This window comes from Rhodnius prolixus, unplaced genomic scaffold (genome assembly GCF_049639745.1).
Source record: "Rhodnius prolixus isolate KJV_2025 unplaced genomic scaffold, Rpr scaffold_2, whole genome shotgun sequence".
Taxonomy (NCBI): domain Eukaryota; kingdom Metazoa; phylum Arthropoda; class Insecta; order Hemiptera; family Reduviidae; genus Rhodnius; species Rhodnius prolixus.
Window position 1 is genome coordinate 19458513 of NW_027411592.1, and position 25930 is coordinate 19484442.

Consider the following 25930-nt stretch of genomic DNA (forward strand, 5'->3'; position numbering starts at 1 on the left):
AAATTTAAACTACTTTAAATGAAAGTAATCCTTTCCTTCAAGTAATAATCTTTCTAAAAATTGTATTTCTTTGAATGGAATTATGTGTACATCAGCACACTTTTATTTAATTGTAGTACGAATTCTTTAAGGATGCAAAAAATCGTACAATCTGATCAATACGTAGTTTGAAACTTTCTGTAATTTTTGCTGGGCAAAGATGACCTGTATGTTCGTTTTGTGCCTTAACTGGTTACAGCATTTTCCAGACTATTTTCTGTTTTGGTATTAAAGGACTTTACTCCTTTACATTACCCTTTACGTAAACGTATCTTTACGTTACCAGTTTTGTTGGTTTTTTATGGTGTACATTTCGCAAAATGGAGAAGTCAAATTCTACCTATAGAGGAAAATAATCAAGCTGAAGGAGCCCTCGGTCTTCCTTCAAAGGCGTTAATGTAGTCAACTCGAAAAAGTCGACGGATTGAAGATTCCCATATTCGAGTCAATCCAGTTTTTTAATCTTATAATAAATATACCAGGCTTAGCACAGGCAAGCCATTAGAGCGTCATTTATTTCTAATTCTATGTCAGTTACGTTCATTAAAAATAAATTGAAGAACAAAAACGAACATTAATTATGAATGTCGAAATTTTAAATTTTCTTTGATGGAGAAATGATGTGATCTGTTCTAGGAGAATGGTCGTAGTCTATCTTAGTAAGCTGTGCAGAGCCTGACACTTAATATGTAGAATTCGGTTTCAAAAAAATTTTAGGGTAGCCTAAGAAAAAATCTAAAAGTTCAATTCACTAACCATTGAGCTAGTATCTTCTTTTTTCTATATTTACTCCTCTCTTTTTATTACTATTATTGAGGCCGAACCATTAAGATCATTAGAGCCTTAGGATTATTAAGGGATGCTATTTTCTTGGTAACACTAGGAAAAAATGTTACAACTTTTCTTCTTTCACCAATTTAGAAACTCAACGTTTTTCAAACACACCAACGTTTCTTTGGCATAATTGCAGAGCAACGCTGCCCTCACCCAAGTTCCCTATTTAATTGTTATAAACCTGAGAATACAATTTTTATGGCTGATGTAACTTAAATTTTTTATTACTGTATAAAGTTTTAGAGTCAAAACTTTCTAAATTGCTTATTTCACACATTTTATTTTTTTAGGATCTCTTGTTACATGATAGTGAAAATGAATCTGAATTTACCGCCTTGCCAGAGCTTTGTGAAGCTAGCAAGCTTTCAGTGATAAGTCATGCAGTTGCTGCCTACGCTGGCTCCATGGAACGGAACCATGTAGCTCATCTATCATGCAAAATATCTAATGATACCGCACATTGGATTACTGATTTGTTCAGGTGTATATTATTTCTTAATCAAGTGAAATATAACTGTGAAGGATTAATTTTAATTTTTGGTTATTCTATGAATATTGAACTTTACTCAAAATATGAAGATGAAAAAAGAAAATGAGTTATGAAATATTTTATATTCCAGTTCTTTAGGCGTTATTACTAAAAGTGACTAATATTTTATGAAGAGTTTTGGGGAATAATGCTAAACTAATAAATAGTAAAATGTTTTATGAGATTCATGAAACCTATAAGCATTTGTCTTTTGTGTTTAAACCTGTTGTGTGAATTCAAACGTATATTTGACAATGTTTATAAGACCTTAGAATTAGAGACCGTTCATGTCGCCTAATGGGCTTTAAATCCACTCTATACCAAGAACGAATTCATTTTCTGCAGGACTAACAATGTTACAAGATCAGATATCCAATTCATTCATTTGGGTAATACATATTTCCTTAAGTTTCTTAAAGGGTGATCCGCTTTATTGGAGTTTTCATAAGATGAAATTGTAAATTTCCATTTTGTATAAAAAAAACGTTTTTAAGTTGCTCGTGGTTTAAAACCTTGGTTGTTTGGCGTTTAGGAAAAAAGCATTGGGAGTAATTACTTAAGATGCTGAATTTTATTACTTATTATTCTTGAAGGAATTCTCATATTTTTTGCTTATACCCAATTTTATTTTCAATCTATTTTATCTATTGTTACAGGAGTGGAAATTCCAAGGTTTGTTATCATGATGATCAGCTAGGAGGACTTGTTCGAATAGTAAGAGCTCTGTTGCATAGTAAAGTACCTCATTATGCTGAACATGGTTTTAATGCCTTCAAAAACAAACTTCCAATTATCTATACAAGCGTTGCTGCTCCTGCAGGAATTGTTCAGTATATTTGCAAACAGGTGACTCATACATGTGTATGTTAGTGAGTTAATTCTAAGGTAATGCTATATGTAGAGCCAGCGAAAAGTTACAAAATTTAATAACAGACAACAGTAATTGTGGATCTTATTGTATAATATACTACAAGAAGAGATAAAATTTCGTTACTGTTAATAATATGATAGTTATGTTTGCACCGTTATATAAGTGTTGATACAATGTATTAAGAGATATATTTATGCATATTTATTTATTTTGACACTTGAAAGAATCAACTCTCAATTTATTAACTTATGGTGATTAAAATTTCAGTTGGGTCTGCCTCTAAGTTGTATAAATGCAATTCCCTGCAATACTTTATTTGGATCTCAGAAAATGGACCTTGCAGCATTAGAAAGAGAAATTGATCTTGACAAGTCAAGTAATAAAATCCCATTAATTGTTCTTGCCGATGCTGGTAAATTTACTAATTTATTTAATACTTAATTTACTTCATATAAAAATTGTTTCATATATTCAGATGGAAAATAATGTGTTATGTTTAGGAACTCCCATATCGGGTCATGTTGACAATATCCCAAGACTACAAGAGATATGTAAAAGTAACGGATTGTGGTTACATTTAAGAGGACATTCGTTAGCTGCATTAACAATTCCTCAGTTCTCAAATGTAGTTTCTTAAATTTTATTTACATTTTATAATCGTCGCATTTCATTTTTAATCTAAATTATAATTTATTGTTTCATAGGGCAATAACATATCTGATAGTATGACTTTACCGTTAGGTATTTGGCTTGGAATTCCTGGACTTCCTACTGCGGTATCCTTTTACAATTATATTTGTAAAAATATATTTGATCACTTTTTTGATTCTTAGACTAGTACTAAAATATCTATAAAAAAAAGTACTAATATATTAGTGTAGTGCTTTAAAAAAATGTGCACTTTTGGGAAAGGACTTTAATCCTTTTCACTACGTTTCGACGAAAATTAATGCAATCTTTTATTTAATTAAAACTAAGATTGAAAAAAATTATGAAAATGAATTGAAAAACTCCTGTTATTCCAAAGTTCCAGCATGTATAACCTTTATCAGAAGTAAATGTTTTTTCGTTCGAATTCATACGTTCACTGTAATAATAAAGTTTACTTTTTAACTACGAAATAATACTAATAATCTTAAGGAGGCAATGCAAAGACTTAAAATTTGGTGTGATCAGCCACATCACTATTAGAAGAAATTTTGCTAAAAAATTCTTAAAAATCTTTACGGTAAATTGGCATTTTCGAACAGCCGATTTTAAACAGTTTAGGAAATTCAGTTTTATATTTGATTCTTATTGATATTATACAGGTGACATGCCACTACAATAACCAGTACCGGCAATAGAGGAAAACGTACACAACCTCCGGTTTTCCAGAATTGCTCTTAATCGAATATTCGTGGAAACGTATTTCAAATAAAAGTTAGAAAGCGACTTATGAACTGTTATTAGCACCATAAATTTAAAAGAAATCATAGGAGCCGTTTTTGAGAAAATACTAAAAACTAAAAAATCTATTCAGTAAAGTGATACCTCCGGTTAAATCGATTTAAAACAAATTCTTATTGTGGCAGCCTCTGGTCGATACCTAAACTAAATACTAAATATGAACTTTCTGCAATTTTTCTTTTTTGAGGTACGAAGAATTCCAGTACCGAGCAATTTTTTATAAAATTGTTTTTTCGAATTCAGAGAAACTTAAAACGGATATTTGCAGTGAAGACACAAAATCGAAAATTTTGAAAGACTAAGAGAAAGTAAAAAGTCATTTTCTTATTATCTGAACTTTCTTCGATATTGGCTTATAAATTTCAGATACAATTAGCATTTAACCAAGAAATTTTTTGTCCTTAATTATACGTTTCAGACACTTTACAATAGTGACAATCTTTCCCCAAATACGATTGGGTTATTAGAAAATCCTGGTAGAAAACTTATTTCTTTACCAATTTGGACTACATTTCAGGTTGGTTACTAAGAAATTTTATTTTTTCTGTTCAAATTCTTAGTTTAGTTTTGTTTTCTTGATTAAAAATAAAATAAAAAATTAGTGTTTAGGAACAGAGGAAATTAGAAAAAGATTTCGAGAAGCTTTTGAATGGTGCCAACAGCTGTGGGAAAAAGTTGTCAAGTATCCTAATATTAGGCTGTTGGTATGTACAGTTACTTCAGATGTATTTATTTCATATTTCTTTGAAAGAATGGTTTTTTTAAAATATGATTTTGTGTTTATTTAGAGTCAGTCACCTGGTGGTGAAGGGAACTTTATTAATATCAAAGAGTTAGAAGCAAAACCTCTTGATCCCAATGTGAGTAGAAATTTATGAATCGTTCTTTTAACGTTTTTATTGTTATGATTTTTGCTAGTAGGACTCTAATATTCAATTTGCAGTTGCTTAATTACTTAACTGATTATTTTACGCTTGTAAATTATTGTTTTTAGGAGTAATGACACTGTTCAAATGTGTTTTTTATTTAGAAATTTCATGAACTGGTTTGGCCCTGGAATAAATATTTCTACGGTAACTGAAGAGTATCTGGGTTCTAAGTCCTCTCTAAGTGATAGGTTCGCTTTCCATCAAGAGATGTAGAAGTTCACAGACCTTTTATATAAGAAAAATTATTTATGAAGTTTTAAGTTTTATATGTATACGTTGGTACCATCAAGAGGTGTAGAAGTTCACAGACCTTTTATATAAGAAAAATTATTTATGAAGTTTTAAGTTTTATATGTATACGTTGGTACCGTTATTAGAGCAGTTTATTAATGTGGTATTTTCCTCTTAGTGATCACGTGGTTTTCTTTTAACTGTTAGCCATGGCATTTTTCGTTTTGTTGGTGTCTATGTGTCTGTTATAATATATGCTTCTAAATGACTACATTTACTGTAATGTGAATAATATGTAAACCTGAATATGATAGCTCCTGTTCAAAGGGTACAACATAATCTGTTAGAGTTGTTCTTCTGTATTTTAATGCGGTTGCTTTTTTTGAGGGAATTATGTTTTAATTCTTTGATTAAAAGATGATTTCAACAGGAGTAATGGGTTTGTTTTGGTGAGGTTTACAAATTAATAGTTGAAACAGTGTAGTGTGTTCCAATTGTGCAATACACAAATCAATGTTTTCACCTTACTGTTTACAATATTTTCTTATGATGAAAGGCTAAAAGCCGGTTGTTGTCTATGCAGTTTATGCAGTCTACTTTTTTGTATTAGAGATTTGCATCAATTGTTAAATTTGTCAAAAATTAACAACAAAAATTATGAGAATAACCACAATGCAGTAACATCGAGAATTGAAGTAAGAGAAGTTTTTGAGAGTTTCAAGTCAATTTTCTTTTTTTTACAGGTTCTTTTTGAATTTGCCTCTTGCACAGTAGTCTTTCAATTCATACCAGAAAATGTCGAAGGGAGAGTACCTTCTTACTATGATAGACTGAATTCTTGGGTAATTTTCTTAAATAAATAGTTAATGATTGTAATAATAAATGTCATGATGTTAATGCATTTTATTAATTTTTTTTTTAGTTAGGTCAAATGTTGCAGAGGGATTGTCCCCAGGTTAATATAACTTTATGTGAGATCGAAAATGGTGAAATTGTGTTGAGGTACTGCCCTTTAGAACCTCAACCAGGAATACATGAAACGCCTGATTTTGAATCTTTTATTATCTGTCTTGATCAACAAATTGTAAGTGATATCTTGAAGAACATTCTGAAACATTTATTTGATGTGACTGAGCTATATTATTTCTCTCTCTCTTTCTCTCCCACGCTCTCACACTGTAAGAGATTTATCCAATGTTTCTTTTTATGATTGTACTTACATGCTATAGCATTCTGATATGGATCAATTTTGTTTTATCTTTTAAAATTATAAACGTACATTCTTAATTTTAGTTCCTATTTGATTACAACGTTTTTTTTTAGGAAAGGAATTAGCTGAATGATCAGCGAATACTGGATTCCAACACGTAGATCACGTGTTCGAATCCAGCTGCTGGCGCTTAGATTTTCTTTTTCTAGGAGCTTTTTACAGCTCACTCTGTCCGGTAAAGAACAGTGTTGTGTTTGTAATAGATAATACTGTCCGGAGGACGGCAGAGCACTGAAAAGAGCCATTAACCTAGATGTTGACGCTTCTTAAATACAATCTCCTTAACAAAAACTTACAGTTTTAAAAGTTAAGTATAAGGGTTGATTAAACGCCAAAAGGTACACAAATCAGCAGTTCCCAACATTTCATTAATACTTCATTGATATAATTTAAGTAATTTTACTGCATTAACTTTTCCTTCACATTTTTTAGAATTTATTAGATGTCACAGACCCTTATGCTGGCCATTTTCGTCTACAAAATATTTACTCAAGTAGCACACCATTTAACTTAGATTGACTGTAATATCTATTTATCTATAATAATCGAACTATTAATCACAGGTGAAAAAGAAAACGTTATAAAAAATATAAAAAAAATAAGAGGCTAAAAAATTCATAAACTTTTTTTACATCAATGATTTTATGCATTTATTTTTATTTTTAAATAAAAATCATTGGTTTAAGTTCATTCTTCGATTAAAGTAATTGTTATTTTATGTTGTAGTCGAACGTTTGTAATAATAAGTAATAAATAATCTGGCTTTATCGCAAATAATATAGTTTTCTTCAATTACATTCTCAATCTAGGTGTTCTTCCCACAGTGTTATACATATGCAATATAAAATAAAGAAAATAAAGATATGCATATTTTTAGGACAGCTAATTATTCCAGTATTTTACCATAAGTAAAATTAGGGGGACTAAATTTAATTACAATTGAGAAATGAGTAAATATTGTTGAATAATCTACTTGTTATTAAATGTATGTTATTTGTGCTCACGAATATTTCGGTAAGACGAATTTAAGACTGAAATATTGTTTTGAATCCTCCGTGATTGAAATTTAAAAAGTGGCCGACTCTAACTTTTTTTTTTCTACTTTAACATGCATGTATATGTGACTACTCAGAATAATTCATCACTCATTTTATCATAATTATAATAAAAAAATATTATGAATGAACTGGCCAGCATAAGGGTCTGTGACATCTAATAAATTCTAAAAAATGTGAAGGAAAAGTTAATGCAGTAAAATTACTTAAATTATATCAATGAAGTATTAATGAAATGTTGGGAACTGCTGATTTGTGTACCTTTTGGCGTTTAATCAACCCTTATACTTAACTTTTAAAACTGTAAGTTTTTGTTAAGGAGATTTTTGTACCTTTTGGATAGATTTTCCTTTGTGTCTATTTGCAAAGTTACGTCTGCTTTACAGATTTTTTAAAATTTGGAATAAGCTATTCTATCATTATAACCTGATAAGGTGTTAAATCGGAACCGTAACTACCACTGGAGAGATCTTTTTAAAGAATGATTATAGTTGCGGTCCCCAAACCATCCTCAATAACCATTTTTTTGAGAAAGCGTTTTGAATAAAATAGGAAGGTATTTGTACGTAAATAGCAAAATTAAACTGCGATTTCAGTACTTCTTTTTAAGAGGAGCAAGAAAAATAAACTGCGATTACAGTACTTCTCCCTAAAAGGCAAAGATTTTGAATCGAACGACAATTCATTGATGTAAATCGGTTCACTCATTGATAATTTTAACGATTGCAGTACTTCCTCTTAGTAGGTGTAAGAGCATGATGGCACTTCACAGCCACGTAGAGGAGCTTTAACCACTTATTTGAGCTAAATTTTATCAAAATCGGACTAAGCTTTGTAGAAATATTGGTAATAATAGTTTTAGAAAGGGCCTTATTTGGGTGGGGCGAACTCCCCTCCTTATGAGGCATAGCGTCGAGACTTTTAAAGTACAAATCTGTACAAAATTTCGATTCGAATGACACTTCATTCATGAAAATCGGTTCACGTGTCGATAATTTGAAACGATTGCTATACTTCCCCTTAACAAGTGTAAGAGCAGATCGTCGCTTTATTGTTAGGTAGGGGAGCCCTAACCCTATCATCCTACCAAATTTTATCAAAATCGGGCCAAGATTTACAGAGTAATTAGTAATAATAATTTTGGAGGGGGCCTTACATAAAGGGGGCTAACTCCTCTCCCATTCGATGTACAAGGCCGAGACCCCCAAAAGGCACATCTACATAAAATTCCGAATCGAATGACACCTCATTCATGAAAATCGGTTCACGCGTTTAGGCGCTACGTTGTTTACAAAAAAGGTAACAAGAACAACAACAACAAGAAGAAGAAGAAGAACAAGAACATTTTTTGAAAAAGCCGTTTTTGCTCATTTTCGGCAACTTTTTTCTCGAAACCTATTAGATCTGGGTGGTTGCAAAAAAATTACAGTTATAAAGGAGGATTTGCCCTATATTATAAAGAAAATTTGGGAATTTTATCTTTTATAGAAAAATAGAAAAAAATTGTCAAAGTTGGGTGTTTTTCAACGTTACATTTTTTCGTGCAGTTTTTGATGGTCAACCCTTATACAACTGTCCTACCGGACAGTTTTAATAAGTAAAAAAAAAAAAATTAAAAAACAAAAAAATATTGAATTATCATCATACAAGTTGACAGGTCGCTTTTATAGTGGCAGATTTAACGTAGGTTATTATGTTATTAGGAAATCCTGTGTGCAACAGTGCGGCACAAGACAGAATTTCAAAAACTTGTAGAAAATTCTGAATGTCTGCGATTGGTGGAAATTCAAGGTTGGGCTGGACTTGGGGGAGTCAGATATCAACCTATAACTTTTCAAGATGCACAACTAACTGATCATATCAAACAGCAACTTAACAATCTCAATATAAATCTTGTTGAAAGATTAAGAACTACAGATGCTGCCTTCTCTTTAGGTAAGATAAACCATAAAATTTCATTTTGACTAAGTACACTTACTTTACGAATTTTTAGGTAATTTTTTTTATCGTAGTTATTACTATATATAATTTCAATAATGTAATGCCTTGTGCAATAATGTGTCAGTACAGTTTTTTGATTAATACTCAACTCTAATTTGTACTTTTACCCCACTGTGTTTACAATTTCCTTTTACGAGGGTAATTCAGTAAATAAACAGTCAGACATATTTAGTGAAGGCGGCATATTTAATGCTGAGGCTTGAAACTTTTGTTAGTGTTAGTTGTCAACCTTGCATAGAGCGTCAGTCAGTTCGATATATATTTACTTAAATATAACTTTAAAGTCTTAGTTATGCTGGCGTGTCCGCTCGAAAAAAGTACTTAAATATCAGCATTTCTGTGATACGGAAAGTGTACAGTCGTCAAAAATATTCTCCCGTATGAACCAAGCAAGTTTTTACGCGTGGGTGGAGAAGTTTAAAAGTAGCCGCAAAAGCGACGAGCACAGCTATGGTCCGCTAACAATGTAGATCTCGGCGTTGCAATCTTGTATTGATTCTCTAATCCACAAATCTACGACTTACCATAGGGCATTGTTGAAAAATGCAGAGTCAGAGTTGGCACAACTCATTCTGTTAGTGAAAAACGTAGTGAACTACCGTATGACTTGTATAAGGTAGATTCCCAGAGTGCTTACGTTCATCACAGTGACGTCATTTCGTATTTGCATGAGCTCAAGAATCGTTTCAATAGCGAAGGTGACGCATTTTTGGGTTTCAATGTTTGATGAAACTTCGTTACATCATTTTGAGCCGGAGTCAAAGCGTCAAAGCATGCAGTGAAAAAACGCTGAATCATCTGTCCATACAAAATTCAAACGCAACCAACGGCTGGTAAGGTCATTTTAACCAATTTTTGGAGTACTCATGGTCCGATTTGATGTTATTTTTGGAGGCGCAACGCACTGTCAAAGCCTATACTGCTCAGACATGATTGAGAACAAAGTCAATCCCGCGCTGATGAGGAAATGTTCGGGATGGTAAAGGAAGGCGTACTTCTTCAAGGTGACTATCGACTTCAATCGATTCAAGTGGCGCTGGAAACTATTGACATGTGGGTTGGGAGCTCGTTCCTCATCCTTCTTAACAGCCTTGACCTTGCTCCTTTGGAGTTTTATCTGTTCTGTCCGATAAAAGAAGCTTTGCGTAGCATCTAGTTCATCTGCATCAAAGAGGTAAAGAAAAGAGTTTCGAGATCAAGGTAAAGAACTTTTCGGTGAGGAGATAAGTTGATTCGTAAGAAGAAGGGGCAAGTGCCCTTCGGTTAAGAATTTCGTGGAGTAATGAACAAAAAATACTATAATAATCTAAAAACTGATTTTTTATTATCAATGTACGTCTATGTCAAGCCTTCTGAAATCTGATTATAGGTCTGTAAATTTTCAGAATGTGATTTTTATATCATTGCTATGATTACTATGTGTTATTTATTTTAATAGGCGAGGGTGGAGATGGATTAGCCTGTGTTAGATTTGGTATGGTTACTTCTGATACGGATGTTGGTGAACTATTGGGCTTAGTAGAAACTGCTGGACTCGAGGAGGAGGAAAGTGGCAAAGTTCTTGATACAATGGCAGAAGTAGTTAAAAGAGGTTAGAATTTTTTTTTACACCTTCTTCATTTGGCTTAGGTACTTAGATCCTATCTGTGCTTTGGTATAAGTTCATAAAAATATGTACTTAATTAATCTATTTAAGAAGCTTTTAATTCTTAACAACAGTTTCATTTGTTAAAATGAAAACTTGTAAAATATGTTGAAGGAATTGAAGCTGCTACAATGGAGTTGCAGCGTGAAAGTGATGAACAATTGTGGCAAGAAGGTATTTTAAGATCAGTTCCTGTCGTTGGTAGTATTGTCAACTGGTGGTCACCGCATAATAAAGGCTCGGGAATCAAGGGCAGGAGCTTGGACCTTACTGCTGGAATAGTTGCTTCAACCGAAAATATTTACAGGTAAATTAAATTGTTGAGCCAAGAAGTTCTATTTACTAAGTGTTCTTACTGTATTAAGATATTTAAAAACTCGTTACTTTTGACTTGGTTACATATCACGTATTTGTATATCTTTTTTTTCTCTCTCTCTAAATAATTTACTGTATTTGTTGTATCAGTGTAAAGGGCTAGTTTAGTTCAGAATTCAGCTATTAAGAGACTAAAAAATCTACGCCTTCACACTTTGCTCATCAGCCTCCTGAGTCTAGTTAAATAGACAGTACTGGTGAAGCTAATTAACGATTGCCACAGTAAACCCTTTTGGCCGCGTTGACGTGGCTTTCTCACCAACCTCCATAAAAGCTATCTGTTAATAAGTTCAAAATTTTAGGTATCATATGCAGTCTTCGCCTAATCAGCCTCTGGAACAAACTTCTGTTGGCCATTCAAGATCTTCTTCTGTATCTTCAAGTCATCCACCTCCACAGCAGCTGTAGCAAAAGTTTACATAATGCCTTGGTGGGATATACGTATTATTAATTAATAATTAATAAAAAAGAAATACTGACTTCAGAGAATGTATCTTAAAACTTTAATTTGAGCTATATTCTATATTGCTTGGAAGTAGGCATCATTTTGATCTTTAAAGACAATAATATACATTAATAATTAATTTTGCATTTTAGTCTTTTGTTAAAGAAGAGATGTTGGGAAGAATTTAACCATGTGACACCCAGTATTGTTCCTTATCTTCTTCACTAGCATATTGATTACACAATTTTATTCTTTTAATTTACAATAAAGCTATTTGAATAAATTAATATGTATTTAGAATTAAAATCTTTAAGATGATTTCGAAACTGGTAGAAGTGGATAATCACTTTACAATTTTAAATGGTGTATTTTTGTAACGATTAATTATAATTCACCAAGCATATATTATATTTATTATCTCGCTACTTTTATTCTGTATTTATGTAAATATAAATAATTGTATACTGTTTATTTATTTTTCATTTTGTAATATGTAAAGTTGTAAATATATTTATTAATTCAAATCATTAGATATTTGACTTATTTAATTTTTATATTTTAACTGAACTCAACATATTGCTTTAAATATTATCTTGCCAAAGATGCCTGTAATTTTTACATACTATAAAATAATAATAAAATTATAAAACTTTTACACCATTCAATAACTAGTCATCCTTTATTATTTAAAAATAGGTAGAATTGAAAAACAAATTTTGAAATTTTGTTAGCAGTGAAAGTTCTACAAATATGTAAAAATGCAATTTATTTTAGGGTGTATAGTTAGCATCATTTGTTAACTTGGCGTTAAAAAAAAACAACCTAGCAACTCGCTTATAAGTGCTGAAAATATTCTATGTTCTATGGAATTAGTAATACAAATACTGCAATATGAAAAAAGAGCATTCAATCTTTTTTCCTTTACAGCAATTAAGTAAAAACGCCTGTTGCGAATCACTCACACATCCTATTCCAGATAGTTGGCAATTTTGCTTTGTAAATAAAATATTTTTAAAAATCCTTGATTTTAATGAAAAATAAAATTTTAAATTTCAGTAATACAAGTGTTGGTCTAATACGGTTGATCTTATAGGGACGATCTATAATAATAATAATAATAATAAAAGTTCTCTTGAGGTATGGTATACTATTAGAAAACATTGATTCTGCTTAAAATCCCTTGCCCTCATTGAGAAGTTAGAATGATTTTTTAATTACAAAAAAACTCGCTTGAACGACTGCCTGTTTCTAAAAAAGGTTAGGTTGAGAAGAAAATGATTTCTAATGGAATATATTCTTCATTAACAAATTATTAAGAGCATAATTTGTTTTATAATTCAACGACGTATTCTATGCCTTTAACGTTTTTGTCTGTGATCCTCCGGTGTCATGTTGCATTTTTTCGGCGACAGCCAGAAAATGTCATTTTAAAAATCCTATATTGTTGCTCTGTTTCGGGAAACATTGACACCCTTTGTCTTGAGCTTTTCAGTGTTGTCTTAAAATGTAATAGAGCAAAGTAGGAGTGGAGTACCCCAGGTTCTATATTATGACATACTCAGCCCTACACACGGTTTTGGTGAAAAACACAATTATATCCAAAAAATTGAGTGGAATAAAAGATTTTAACAAAGATTTCCTCAGGCCATTAACAAGCCTTGTTTTTTCGAGTTTGGAGGAAATAAAAAAGGATAGATTTATATTTTTATAATGATGTAGAATAATGAAGCCATTTAATCTAGTCTTGGAGTTGGAATTTTCTACATAATTATCTATATTGAATTATATTTTTTAAACGTATGATAGGAAAACTTAATTCATACTTTTTATTTTATACGTGGTGGCATGCATCCATGACCAATTTCAATTTTACCTATTTTTCTGTCTCACAATGCTCTTAAGTCAGCAAGTGTAAAAATTTGATTTCAGTACGTACCAGTTTTTTGAAATTTAATCAATTATTTCTCTAAAGTTGAAATGTTTACAGCACATTATGTAATAGTATATATGTACGTGAAAAAAAATGTTCTTAGTATGGAGAAAAATCCTTTTCTACATACTGGCAATTAATGTTATTGATATTTTTAATTTTAAAAATTTAAAGCAAGCTAATGATCATTAGATATAAAATAGATAATTTTTTTAAATCTGTCCAATTTTGAATTTCACAGTAAAAGTAATGAAAATGTAGGGAAATAGTTTTTTGCTTTCAGCTATACAAATGCGTTCCTGGAGTAGGAATAATTCTCCCTTAATTTTAATTTTTAATGCTACGACCAGCTTTTATTAACTAAATTGCGTATTATACAATAAAAGGAGCAGCAGACGCCTTTTTTCCAGAGTTAAAATGATAAATGATTTTTAATCATCCCTGTCATTTGTTAGTAGAACAGAATAGTTCTGTAACGTTGTTACGCTAATTTGTAATTATGGTTGAAAATGTTTAGGGATGCTGATAACTTTTAAATTTAAATTCTGTTACTTAATCACTTGAAAGGACAATTTGTATAAAGAACTTATTAATTTTATCCAGACAACTTAGATATGATTTATTGCTGCAACGAACAATCAGCTATTACTTAACGAATACAAATAATTTTATACGAGAGATTTATCCTTCCTCGCATAGGTTTTCTTATCATTGCAACTCCAGACAATCAATAAACAATTTTCTAGCATATTAATAAATTTTTACTCTATTCGCCGTTATTAAAAATGTATACTGATTAAAATGTAACAATTCTTTTATGAAGTTATTTAGGAAATCACAGATTTAGATCTACAACCGGTGATAATGATTAATTCAAGAAGACAATTATTTATATTAATTACTAATATACATATCGAATCTTATTAAATCTTTATAGCATCTTTTACTGTGTATTTCATTTAAGAATTGGTAACATTGGGAATAATCAATTGTGTTGCTAATAGAGTTTGTTTTTAATGCTATATTGCTGGCCGTGGAATATTAACTGGGTATGGTCCTGCTAAAAAGAGTAATGGCGGTCTTGTGTAGTGAATGAATGGCGTTGCATATGTTATTGAAAGTGGATTTGTCTATATCTTGTAACATTTAAGTGGTTTAAGCCAGGGTAGAAGATTCAGTGGTAAAGTGTAAGACATATTATTCATGTAAGTGTTTATAGTTTTAATTATTTTCGCCGATTTTTTAGTTTTGCTTTCCCTATTCACCTTTTTTTCTTTTTTTTTTTGTTCAGTATTTATTATGTATGTATACTTTATTCTTCATATGCATTACAGACCAGTTTGCAGCCTTAGTTTTTAATTAATTTTATTTTAGGGCATTTTGTTTTTCATGTAAAAATAATGTAAGTAGATTGATGCGAAATGGCGTTGGAAATCAGAATTCACCAGTGAGTACCGTTGCCCTTGATCATTTCTCTGGATTCTGGTCTCCTAATTTTAGCCATAAAATGTCATGCCAAAACTTTTCGTTAAATTATGAGGAGTTTACAATTTATCTTATTATTTTTTTGAAAAACTAATTCATGTTATTTGATAAAATGTAATTTTGTTTGGGATATACTTTTTTTTTTTTTTTTGAGAAAACGAAAATATTAAGAATTTCTGTAAAATGAAAACTAAAATTTGAATGATTGTTGAATTGGCATTCATGAATGGTGAAGTGTGTCAATTAGTAAACTTTCATAAATGTAACTTTTCTTATAAATCTATAACGTTGTGTTAAGAATTAAACTATGATTGTTTAAAATGGAGGTCGCCTTCGATTAAATATGGAAGCATATGTTTTTCTAAGTGTATTAAAAAATTTATTTAGATATTTAATTTATATACAAAAATTTATAGATAAGAACGTGCACTGCGTAAATAACAACTCAAAGTTTAATAAATATGTAGAGTCATTTCGGTGAATTATTTGGTACAATATTGCAGTGAAGCTCGGTTACCATTAGTATGACCTACTTCAGAAATCTATTAATTAGAAAAATAGTTGAAATGCTTCTTTTTTTTTTCTTAGTAATGTTTTGTTTTTCATTATGGTATTTTAATGTTATTTGCATTAAAATGGATCCCAATTATCTGATGAGGTGTATAAAGTAATATTGATTTGTTAATTGTTGCAAGGGTGAATAAATTTTATATAATACTTAAACGTGTTTTTCTCTTTCCTAAACATTGCTGTTCATGATCATTCCTTTTTTTATTTATTTTTTTTATTTTTCTAATAACTCTTATGTAAATTAAAAAAATTATTGCTACATAATTGTTTTTCTCAAAGAAGTAATTATTGTGTGAGTTTTCTTTTTTTAAATAAATGTATACTAAAAAAATTGTTTAATATCTCTGGTGTGCTAGGAGAATTAATGTAATAATTAACACGCGATGTAAAATTGTTAATTTTGAGGGTTTAAATTTTAGGTTAGTAAAGTAAATAAAATAATTTTAAATTATCTTTTTACCATTTTGAAAGAATTTTATCGTAACAGAATACAAGATTTCGGTTATTTTGTTGATAAATTGTAATTTAATAAGTAATCCAAATTTTTAAATTATTTGAAAGTCAAGTTTTTTTATTTGTTAATTGTGACAATCACAGTTATTTTAACTGTACCACAGTGCTTATTTACATATTACAGGTGAATGATATTACTTTTAAAAAGTGGTTTAATTAAAAGCTATATTATAGTTTTGTATTTCATTTCAATTATGCTCAATTTGCTTTCTATCATCACCTGTAGTAAGTACTTATTCTAGTGGAATTTGATTGTGCAAATTGTAATGAAGTACTTTTTTAGTGGCAGTTAAGGCTCTTAAAGCTTCGTGACATTTTTCAAAGCTTTTGAAGTGTTTGTACTGTATTCTACTGAATTAACATATTGGTATTTTGTAATCATATTTTAAATTAAAAATACTGTTATATTTTTTTTTTAAGAATAAAATTTATAGATTGTTTAGTTAAGTAGTTATAATTTTCTAATATTTAAGGAAACAATATTAATCCAAAATATAAGTATCTTAAATAAAGTTAATCTTTATGGTTTAGACGGCAGCACCAGCTCAATTACTTACGCAATATTTTTTACAGTTTATCCTCAGTGATGTGAGTTTATAATGTCTGTGCATTATAAGTTTAAATCCGCCCTTTCTTATGACACTATTACCTTTGATGGACTTCACATATCTGTACGAGATTTGAAGAAAGCTATATTACAGCAGAAACAGATTGGGAAAGCCACTGATTTTGATCTACAAATAACCAACGCCCAGTCAAATGAAGGTAACATCGTAGAATCATGCTTCAAATCTCTAAGTTTATATAATAATAAGTATATGCCTATCAAGGATAGTTTTGCTTTTTTCCATTCTTTGTGATGATTATATATACGTATTCATTATATGTATATATAATGGTCAGTAGTTTAAATATACAATGTTAATATGTGGATATAGTTAATTGTATACAATTAAAGATAATTAAAAAAAAATAGAATGGAATATTCTGAAGTGTTGCATGTCTTATTGGTAGCCAAGTTGGTAAAAGGATTAAAGTTGAGTTGCATAATAATGTTTCCAAATTCTTTAAACGGGGCGTATAAATGAAATGACCGTTTTTAAATTAAAAAATTAAATTTGTACGTTAATCAAAATTTGGCGAATTGCAATTCTTTGATATGAGCTATCTTTATTTCAGATATGCGTCGCCTCGTTGTAAACAATTTTGAAATGCCGGTAGGCTTTTGTGTATGTGTGGCTGAGTGTCATTGTGTTTTCGATGACTAAACCTGGATAAAGCTGCTGAGCCAGTTTTTTTTCAAAATCAAATTTAAGATTGGAAGGAAGGAATGATAGAAATTTTTATAAAATCTATCAGGCACGAATTTGTGATTTCTTAAGGAGTCACAAGTTTTGGCAGCAAATCCTTTTCTTTTGTCCTAAACAATTTTTCAGCTCTGCTAGCACACAGGAAGTGAATCTGACTTCCGTAAAGATTTAACGTAACGTGATGTTTTACCTAATATTTGAGTGGTGTACCATAAACTTCTTTTTCTTTCCGAGATCTTATTGTTGAGACCTAAGCCGGGCATTGTACGCTGAAAGGGCTTCTCATTCGACCTTACTCGCACGCAAAAAGCAGCAGCAGTTTTGTTCTGTGAAGTCTATGACGTTATTTAGATTTTAGAGATTACTGTAATAACTTTTAGTAACCATGAGACGTAGAGGGCAGGTGTTTAACAACCTTAGAAGTTCTTAAGTTGAAAAAAAAAACAGTCATTTTTTTATGCACCTCATTACATTAACCTCATTATGTAATATATTTACATCTTAAAATAAACGGGTAAATATGAAAAAATATTTACATTATTAATCCCAGTAAGTTAGTTTTTAAGTTTCAAGAATTTGGAATCAGTACATTTTTGCTGATGCAAAGGGAAGGTGTAAGATCCACACAGATATTCTGACAAGAAAACTATTGTTTCACATCCATATTTCTTCTCAAATATTTGATAAATTTATTTAGTAACCTTAAGAGTTATATATATTTATAAATAAAAATATTTTAAACATTTCGTAAAAATAATAGTGAATTCTGCTTTGATTTAATTGTAAAATGATTAGGATATTTCTTCCTTGGATCTGAAACTAGAACTTGTAACTCAGATTCTAGAAATTTCTTTGCTTTTTTTTACACATTTTTGGGAGTACTTGTGACGACGCGAACGGACCAAAATGGCTGAGACTTATAATACTTAATCCAAATTAATATTTTCTGCTAACACTTCGCACCTATTGTACGTTTCTAACAATTACATAATTCATTTTTAAATTAATATATATATATATTTTTTTTATCATTCATTTATCCGACTTATCATTTGGGGATAGGTTCCTCTTTTCTTTTCAGTTTTCATTTGGTGTGTTAGTAGGATTTGTGTTGTGGTCGTTCTGTAAGTCTGTGAGGTTTGACGAGAGCACTGTTTGTGGGTTTTAGATTATATTTGTGAGTCCCTAATCTTTTAGCCTTGACCAAATCTCTATATCCTAGACTTGTAGCCTAACGTTCCAGAAATCTCCTACCACTACAACCATTCTATTCGTTTTCACTAATCCGAGTTTCTAAGCGCTAGAAGTTATCTCGGAAAATTTCATTTTATATCAACATTTCTTGCTAAAAAAAAGTTTTTGTTTCAGCAGCCTTTGATTTTAGGAGCTTGAATTTAGAATCAGTGTTAAGTTTATTCGATCTGCTTCACGTCTCGAAGAGAGCTCCAAATACTTAAACGTTTTTAACATTGTAGAGAGCTGTTTTGATCATTTCTAATTATTAATCCTTTAATTTTTTGCAAGATTCGAGTTTTCTTTTTTCCCCGAAGTATTTTTTAGCATTTTTCTTCAAACAATTTGAGTAAATTTATTCAGCAGCGGAAGATGTTATCAAATTTGGAATTTAGTGCTAGCATAATTATATTCTGAAGATCCTTTGCGTCCATTTTTTTTTTTTGTAAATTTCTTAGTTAAGGTGTAAGTTCTGGCTTTTCTAGGATATTCGGTATTAGCCAGAAATATTTATAATTGATGTGCATTTTCACTGAGATATATTTTCATTAAGTTGTTCACAAAATGAAATATTGTTGGATTTTTTTTTTTTTTTAAATAAGAATTAGCACAGTAAACCATGTTGCAATAGCACTACGAATTTAAGAACATTTGGGTTTACTGTGAATAAAATTTATTTCAAAGAGTTTGTATTATATTTAAAATTTGCTTTGTTGGATGTAAGCCTTGAAAAATCGTCTTTCTTATTATGACAAACGTTTCAACATGGATGTGTGCCCTCAAAATTAGGTGACATGATACGAAGTTATGCTTTTGTAAGAGATAAATAATCCATGTTTAGTTACACTATGTTGCAGTTACAAGCAGATGACCGCTATTTAAATTGGCGATAGGGAATGCCACTGTTGAGGGCTCACATTAGTGTTTAATCTTTTTGAGATATAGAGAAAGATGAGTCTTCAACTCGTACACCCATCAAACCAGATTTAAATTCATTAAAGTAGAAAAAGTAACGAGTAAGCAAGTTATCGCAGCGATAGGTACCTTTACTTCATGGCCGTCTTTACCTTATCTGTATCCAACAAATTTTTATTTTGAAACATATTAGTTTTTTAAGGTGCTCTAGCAAGGGGGCAGGTCGACATTTAATTCGTATCTCGCGAGTTATTGTGAGAAGGTCTACTTCTCACTGCTGTCCTAAATAAAGTTTTTACCAATAAATTAGTAAACCCATTTCTCCTAGTTCAAATTGGTCTTAAGTTGGTGGAACTAATAAGTAATATTGGTAATTTTTCGCCCAGATATTCGTTTATCTGCACTTTAATTACGATGGTCAGCTTGCAATGATTTTTGTTAGCTGCTGTGTTATCTTATTAGTATTTCAAAATTAGAAAAACTTTGGTGTGTTTGTATTTCTGAATATGCTGTTCTTCTCGATCTGCTCCACTTGTACAAGTACTTTAGACATTAAATCTGAATTGGTTTAAAGTGCCATACTAATTTTCAATGATTCCTTTTACTTAGATTCTTATGAAAGTTCTCGGAATGAGGCTGGCAGATTTTGTGTGCTCACGAAGTTCTAATTTTAAAAATTAGTTTTTTAATGCGAGCTTTAAAAAGAAATACCTAGTAGCAAGAAAATCCGGACTTTTAAGATGCATAATATACTTATATAAATTTTTTCTCAATAGATGAGTCAAGGGAAGTTAAAATATTCAATTAGAGAAAAGTTATCGGTCATTGGACATTTAATCCATCTTTTTTCTAGCAGACAAAACTATGCATTTTTTTTTTTAATGGATAATGTGTTTACAATGTGAGTCATAATGTTATGTTTTATACAGTTCTGAATCAAGGGGTGTTATTTTTTTTTAATATAAAGGAGCACCATCAGATTTTATATTCATATATCATGTATTCGTGAATTAAACATGATTTTATAACAGATTTTAATATTAAATTGAGATAGCGTAGAGAATGGTATTGCTATGAGTTGCATTTCGAGGACTTTTAAAATACCTCATGATTATTATGTTATTTTTGAGCATATTTTGAAATTCAAATTAACATATTTAATGTAATACATCCTATTATTAATGAGTTGTTTTTTTACAAAAAAAAAAAAAAAAAAAAACTATTAACTAGAGGAATCAGAATAATATTAATCAGATATTTGAGAAATGTATTGTTTTAAGAAAAAATGCTTGTGTGGTTTTGGCTCGCTGACTCACTTTCATCACTTGGCTTAAAAAAAATGGTTTTAATTTTTTAATATAACATCTTTTTTTTATCTGGTGGAATGGAAAATTTTATTTATTGTATTTGTGAAATGCATTTCGGACATACAAGTTGTTACGGAATAAAAAAAAAAATTTGTTTCAAACTGAAAAAACTGAAACAGATGTTTTTGACATTTCAGCAAAAAAAGAAAAAAAGAGAGTGGAACGAGTAAAAAAAAAAAGATAAATAAATAAATAAAAAATATTAAAATAGTGCATGAGTCTATTTCATGTATATGTAAGTCAGATATTAAATTGAGAGAAACCAAAACTCGATTCGGAGTTGTAAGCCAAATGTTTACATCAAGTTAATTGTTCGTCTAAAACTCTAAAAATAATTTTGTTATTTCATTACTTTATATTCCCATTCAACTTTTAGTGCATTAAGATTTTTTTTAGGAAGTTTTTTATATGGATGCTTAGACTTAGAAGCAAATAAGCTCAATATTTTTGATAATTATATTAATAACCTTTTCATCTTCAATTTGATTTTTTTTTATTTCGAATTTATTAATATCAATGCTTCCTTTAACAAAGTTTTTTACCTTTTCAATCAAATCTTAACTTTCTTCAAGTGGCAGTAATACAATCGTTTGATGGCTCTTTTCAAGCGACATTTTAAAAAGTTTAGAGGAACTACATGAAATTGGTATCATGTCTACATAAGCAGAAAGACAGTATTTAACCGTGTTCTATGGAAAAGAGCTGCAAACTTTTCCTAACCCGTATGAGCTTAAATGTAACAATTGTTTTATGCAACAAAACTATTGATTTAAAAAAAATCTAAGCAAGCAAATAAGTTAAATTTGTATTCTAAATGGCAAGTATATTTATTATATTAATCGAATGATAAAGAAATATGTAAAAATCGTTGAGAATTAGCAAGTTTAATGGGAATAAAAAGTAATTTTGAGTAAAATTTAATAAGAATCCTGGTCAAAAGTAAAATTTGCTCTCCAAATTTTTCTTCAGTAAACACGTTTAGATATTGTATTTTTTTTTTTTTTTTAATGCATTATTGCTTTTGACGAGGATTTGGAAGTCTTTCCTGGAATATTTTTAAAATTCTCCAGTAATGAAATACAAGATTTAGAGTAAACAGTAATAACAATAATATAATATTTATTTGTTACAGTTTATGAAGATGAGAATGTCTTAATACCAAAAAACTCGTCACTTATTGTCGTTAGAATTCCATTAACTTCACAGCAAAAAAAAGCTTGGTAAGGATGTTTTTTTATAATTTACTTATTTTTAGTTAAATGATAAAAAAAATCTGGTGTAGTTACAAAATGTATTTGTTATGTTTATTAAATAAGTTTAAATCTGGTTATGACGATTCATAAACATTAAACGAGCCAGAAATGATATTAATAAAAATTAGATGAATGATTCATATTAATAGAATCCAATAAAAATTTATCTTCATTTCTGAAATTGGTCTCAGATGAAATAAAATCATACAAGTGTTAATTTAAAGGATTTTTTCTTACTCTCAAATAAAGATTTCTAAACTCTAGTACATATATTGCCGATTTTAGGATTTCGATTGGAATAAAAGTTATCAAAATTCAGACATTCTATTAGCAAAACATAGCTATAAAATTGTAGTTTCCTGTCGGACTCTGATTTAAAATAATAGAATATTAGCATTATCATGGTTGGATTAAATTGGATCTCGAAGTTAAACTAAACTAAATTAGAACTATAAGTGTTATATTCGAATCAGTTTGTTGAAAAGGCATCGGTCTCAAAAAGTGGAATTTTCAGGTCATTAAAAAAATAAAATAAAAGAGATCTCACAACCAAACATAGACGTTGTTGATTGATGCTCTGCTATCACAGAATTATTGCTCTCACAAAATAGCAGCAAAATTCAAATAAAATAAAAACGTCCAAAGTACTGAGTTGTTTTCTTTTACCAATTTGTGACTTTTTTTTTTTTAAGAGCTAACGTTTAGTGACAAATCGTCTTGCACAACAATTGCGCGTGCGCTAAGATTACATTTTTTACTTTCTTTTACTACGTAAGTGAATGGTTTGCAAACATCTCAGAACTTGTATTTTTATTAGTTTTACGAATAAACGAATTTAGATTATTTTAACAGGGAATGATATAGCTCACCAGTATTTCGCGTTCGAGAGTTTGGTGGATAATCTGGGCATAGGCCCACGTTATGCCATACTGCGCTATTTCGAGTTATAATAATTAAGGATTTTAGAGCTGCTTATGTAACTAATCTTATTAGTTTTCATCGTAGTTTAGAAAGTCTGTGTTTCTGCGAATCCCACTCCTGCTATGGGTTAGAGTCTGCTAAAAGCAAAGTGTAAATAAACAAATCCTAACACGGTGATTTTAATGAACAATTTTTTATTTTTGATGGTTTTCTTGTACAGAGATAACGTTCTCTTAAAGTTAGTTTACACACTAAACGTTCGTAAGCCTAAAGTATTTTTATCGGGAAACGATTATTTTAGAGGAGTATTGATGAAGTCTTTTTTGGTCTCTATAAGGTTAATCTATATAAGAATTTATACTAAAGGGAACTAAAATTTAATAAAAAGTCGAAGATAAAGAGAATTTTTTTTAAAAATTTAACAAGTGATTTGTTTAACAGTAACAAAGGCGCGCGCGAGTTTCGGGCATTTTTCACAAAAAAATATGAGCAGTATTTGTACAATATAATCCTTTTTGAATAAAAAATTTACTTTTAAAATATCTTGTACAGATCTGGTGCGCTACCTTGGGCTCTACATAGACAAACGACTCAAGTGGAACCCACATACTAGACTTAAAAGACAAGCAATGACGAAACGTGCGAAACTGCTTTACATACTTATTGGACGACGCTCCAAATTATTACCCATTGAACTCAAACGCTTAATATACAGTAGTATCCTCAAACCTATGTGGACTTACGGACTAGAGCTGTGGGGTTCAGCCAAACCTACAAACATACAGACATTTCAATCAAAACTACTCCGACAGATAGCTGACGCTCCTTTCTACGTGACTAACCTCACTCTTCATAACGATTTCAGTATCCCCTTCATAGACCAACTCGCCAAGACGAAATACAAAAAATTCCATACTGCTCTCTCCACTTGCTCCAATCCTCTAGTACAGTCTCTCGCCTCCTCTGACATTCCTAACAATACGCGCCGACTGATTCGCCAGTGGCTCCGCGACTTCCTCGCAGTCTGAAGGACTAAAAACACGAAACGTTTGTGTAAATCGGATTGCTAAAAGAAGTCGAGTGTAGTGTCTGCTGAAGGTGGAAAACAGTTAAAAACGGATCAGTCTTCAGCCATCTATCTATACCTCGAACATTACCAGTCAAAGGGCCATAAGAACCGTAAGATCGGGTTTGAGATCTTTGACACCGTTCTGGGGTCCTGAACCAGCGGTTGCCGACTTAAAGGAATAAGTGATTAAATATAAGGTTGTCTGAAGGAATTAGACACCACTCAGTATAACTTGATTATAACAAGTTGGCTCTGTTATATCTTGAACTCAACGTTGTTTGAGGCGCGTTTAAGGTTTAAGGTCTGCGGTACTGAGTGGCTAATATAGATAAAGCTCTTGATTGTGACCGTGTGAGTGGTGAATTATAGAAACACGCGTAAACTCTCCTTCAGAACAGCTCTTTATTTAGTAAGTTACTAGTTTTTCCTCTTTTTAAATCTGGAGTTATAATTGAAACTGTGAACTATAGCAGAATCTGTTGCATTGACGAAGAAGATCAATTTTTTTCTGAATTCCTTCTTTAATACTAGGGCAAAGCCTTAAAACATTTGTAACCAGTAAAGCATGTAAGTAGTGAATACCAGTTTGGTTTCCGACCGATGGTTTTCGAATTGGGAAGTAAAGTAGACCTTGATACGATAGCGGTCTTGATGGACATTGGGAGCGATGAGAAGCAAAGAGTAGGTCATATGGTTCTGAAAACATCTTTGCTTAGTTAAAAGTATTTTATAAAATCTTTGCGCATTATATTCTTCCATTATTTACATTGATCAGTTTATAATTTTGAAAAGGTTTTGTTAGTAATGAAGATGCAGTAATTCTGTGTCTATTATTCATGTTTTGTTACTTTATTATGATTTAAGGTCAATAATAAAATGCTCGAGATAAGAGAAATCTGCCTCAAAAATGCGTTATTAAAAAATTTATAATATAATTAATTATTTCTTTAGGAAAAACTGATATTAAGTCCGATAATGTGGTCTTTAGTGAATGAGAGCCAGTAAATATTGTAAAACTATGATAATCTCTTTAAATTTAAAATAAGTTTTTCTTAGATAGTGGAGATGAAAATTGATTTTAATAAGTGGGCGCAGGGACAAAAAAGGTTGAGAAAGTAAGTTCTAAACTGACTTTTTATTAAAACTGTACATTATAAGGGTACCTTTTATATTTGTATACATATAGTAAAACATCTATATCTAAATTCTGTTTATAGTCTGTGACTAGTTGCTAACCATACGTAATTATATAATCGCGTTTGCTTGATACCAGACTGTCTGGTTAATAATTTCAAGTTGAGTTCTGTAGAAAGGCTTAAATTATTTTGGCTTTCCTATTTGTTAAAGAACTAACTGAGTAAAAGGTGCTCTTTTTGATATACAGGGTGTTCATTTTAAGATGGCTCAAATGCATTTAATGCTTAAACGGTTAATCTGAGCGAAAAATGGTAGAGGAAAAATTTGTTGCACGTCATCTCTAGTTTCAGAATATGTGACTTGATTTTAGATTCCTTCCCGCATACGCGGCTGACGCGCTACCAAAAGTAAGGGTTAGCAGTTGACCCCTATTTTCCATATACATAGTTTTATAGAGTATAAAAAGTTATAGAAAGAAACCGTAAACGGCAATTCCATATCTTCAAAATTGAAGGTGCTAGGCCATTTCAAAATCTGGTATTTATTAATCATAT

General features: G+C 30.5%; 2 protein-coding genes across 6 annotated transcripts in view; both read left to right on the top strand.

The window, feature by feature from the left end:
- Positions 1-132: 132 nt before the first annotated feature.
- On the top strand, positions 133-11636 carry LOC141450185 (pyridoxal-dependent decarboxylase domain-containing protein 1). The gene is made up of 15 exons (XM_074120340.1): positions 133-162; positions 1164-1354; positions 2059-2248; positions 2541-2685; positions 2774-2898; positions 2978-3049; positions 4141-4239; positions 4325-4426; positions 4511-4582; positions 5626-5724; positions 5823-5966; positions 8911-9142; positions 10647-10799; positions 10968-11160; positions 11531-11636. Exons 1-15 carry the CDS (start codon positions 133-135, stop codon positions 11634-11636), a joined length of 1953 nt encoding a protein of 650 aa, XP_073976441.1.
- Positions 11637-14621: 2985 nt separating this feature from the next.
- Positions 14622-25930, top strand: part of LOC141449212 (uncharacterized) — a 51964-nt gene continuing 40655 nt past the window's right edge. For 3 of the 5 annotated variants that reach the window (XM_074118399.1, XM_074118401.1, XM_074118400.1), the window contains exons 1-3: positions 14622-14808; positions 16745-16936; positions 22129-22216. In XM_074118399.1, the coding sequence (XP_073974500.1) occupies positions 16771-16936; positions 22129-22216 (254 nt within the window). In that variant the 5' untranslated portion in view covers positions 14622-14808; positions 16745-16770. The remainder of the gene's footprint in view (positions 14809-16744; positions 16937-22128; positions 22217-25930) is intronic. The other 2 variants (XM_074118402.1, XM_074118403.1) reach the window with 1 other exon arrangement.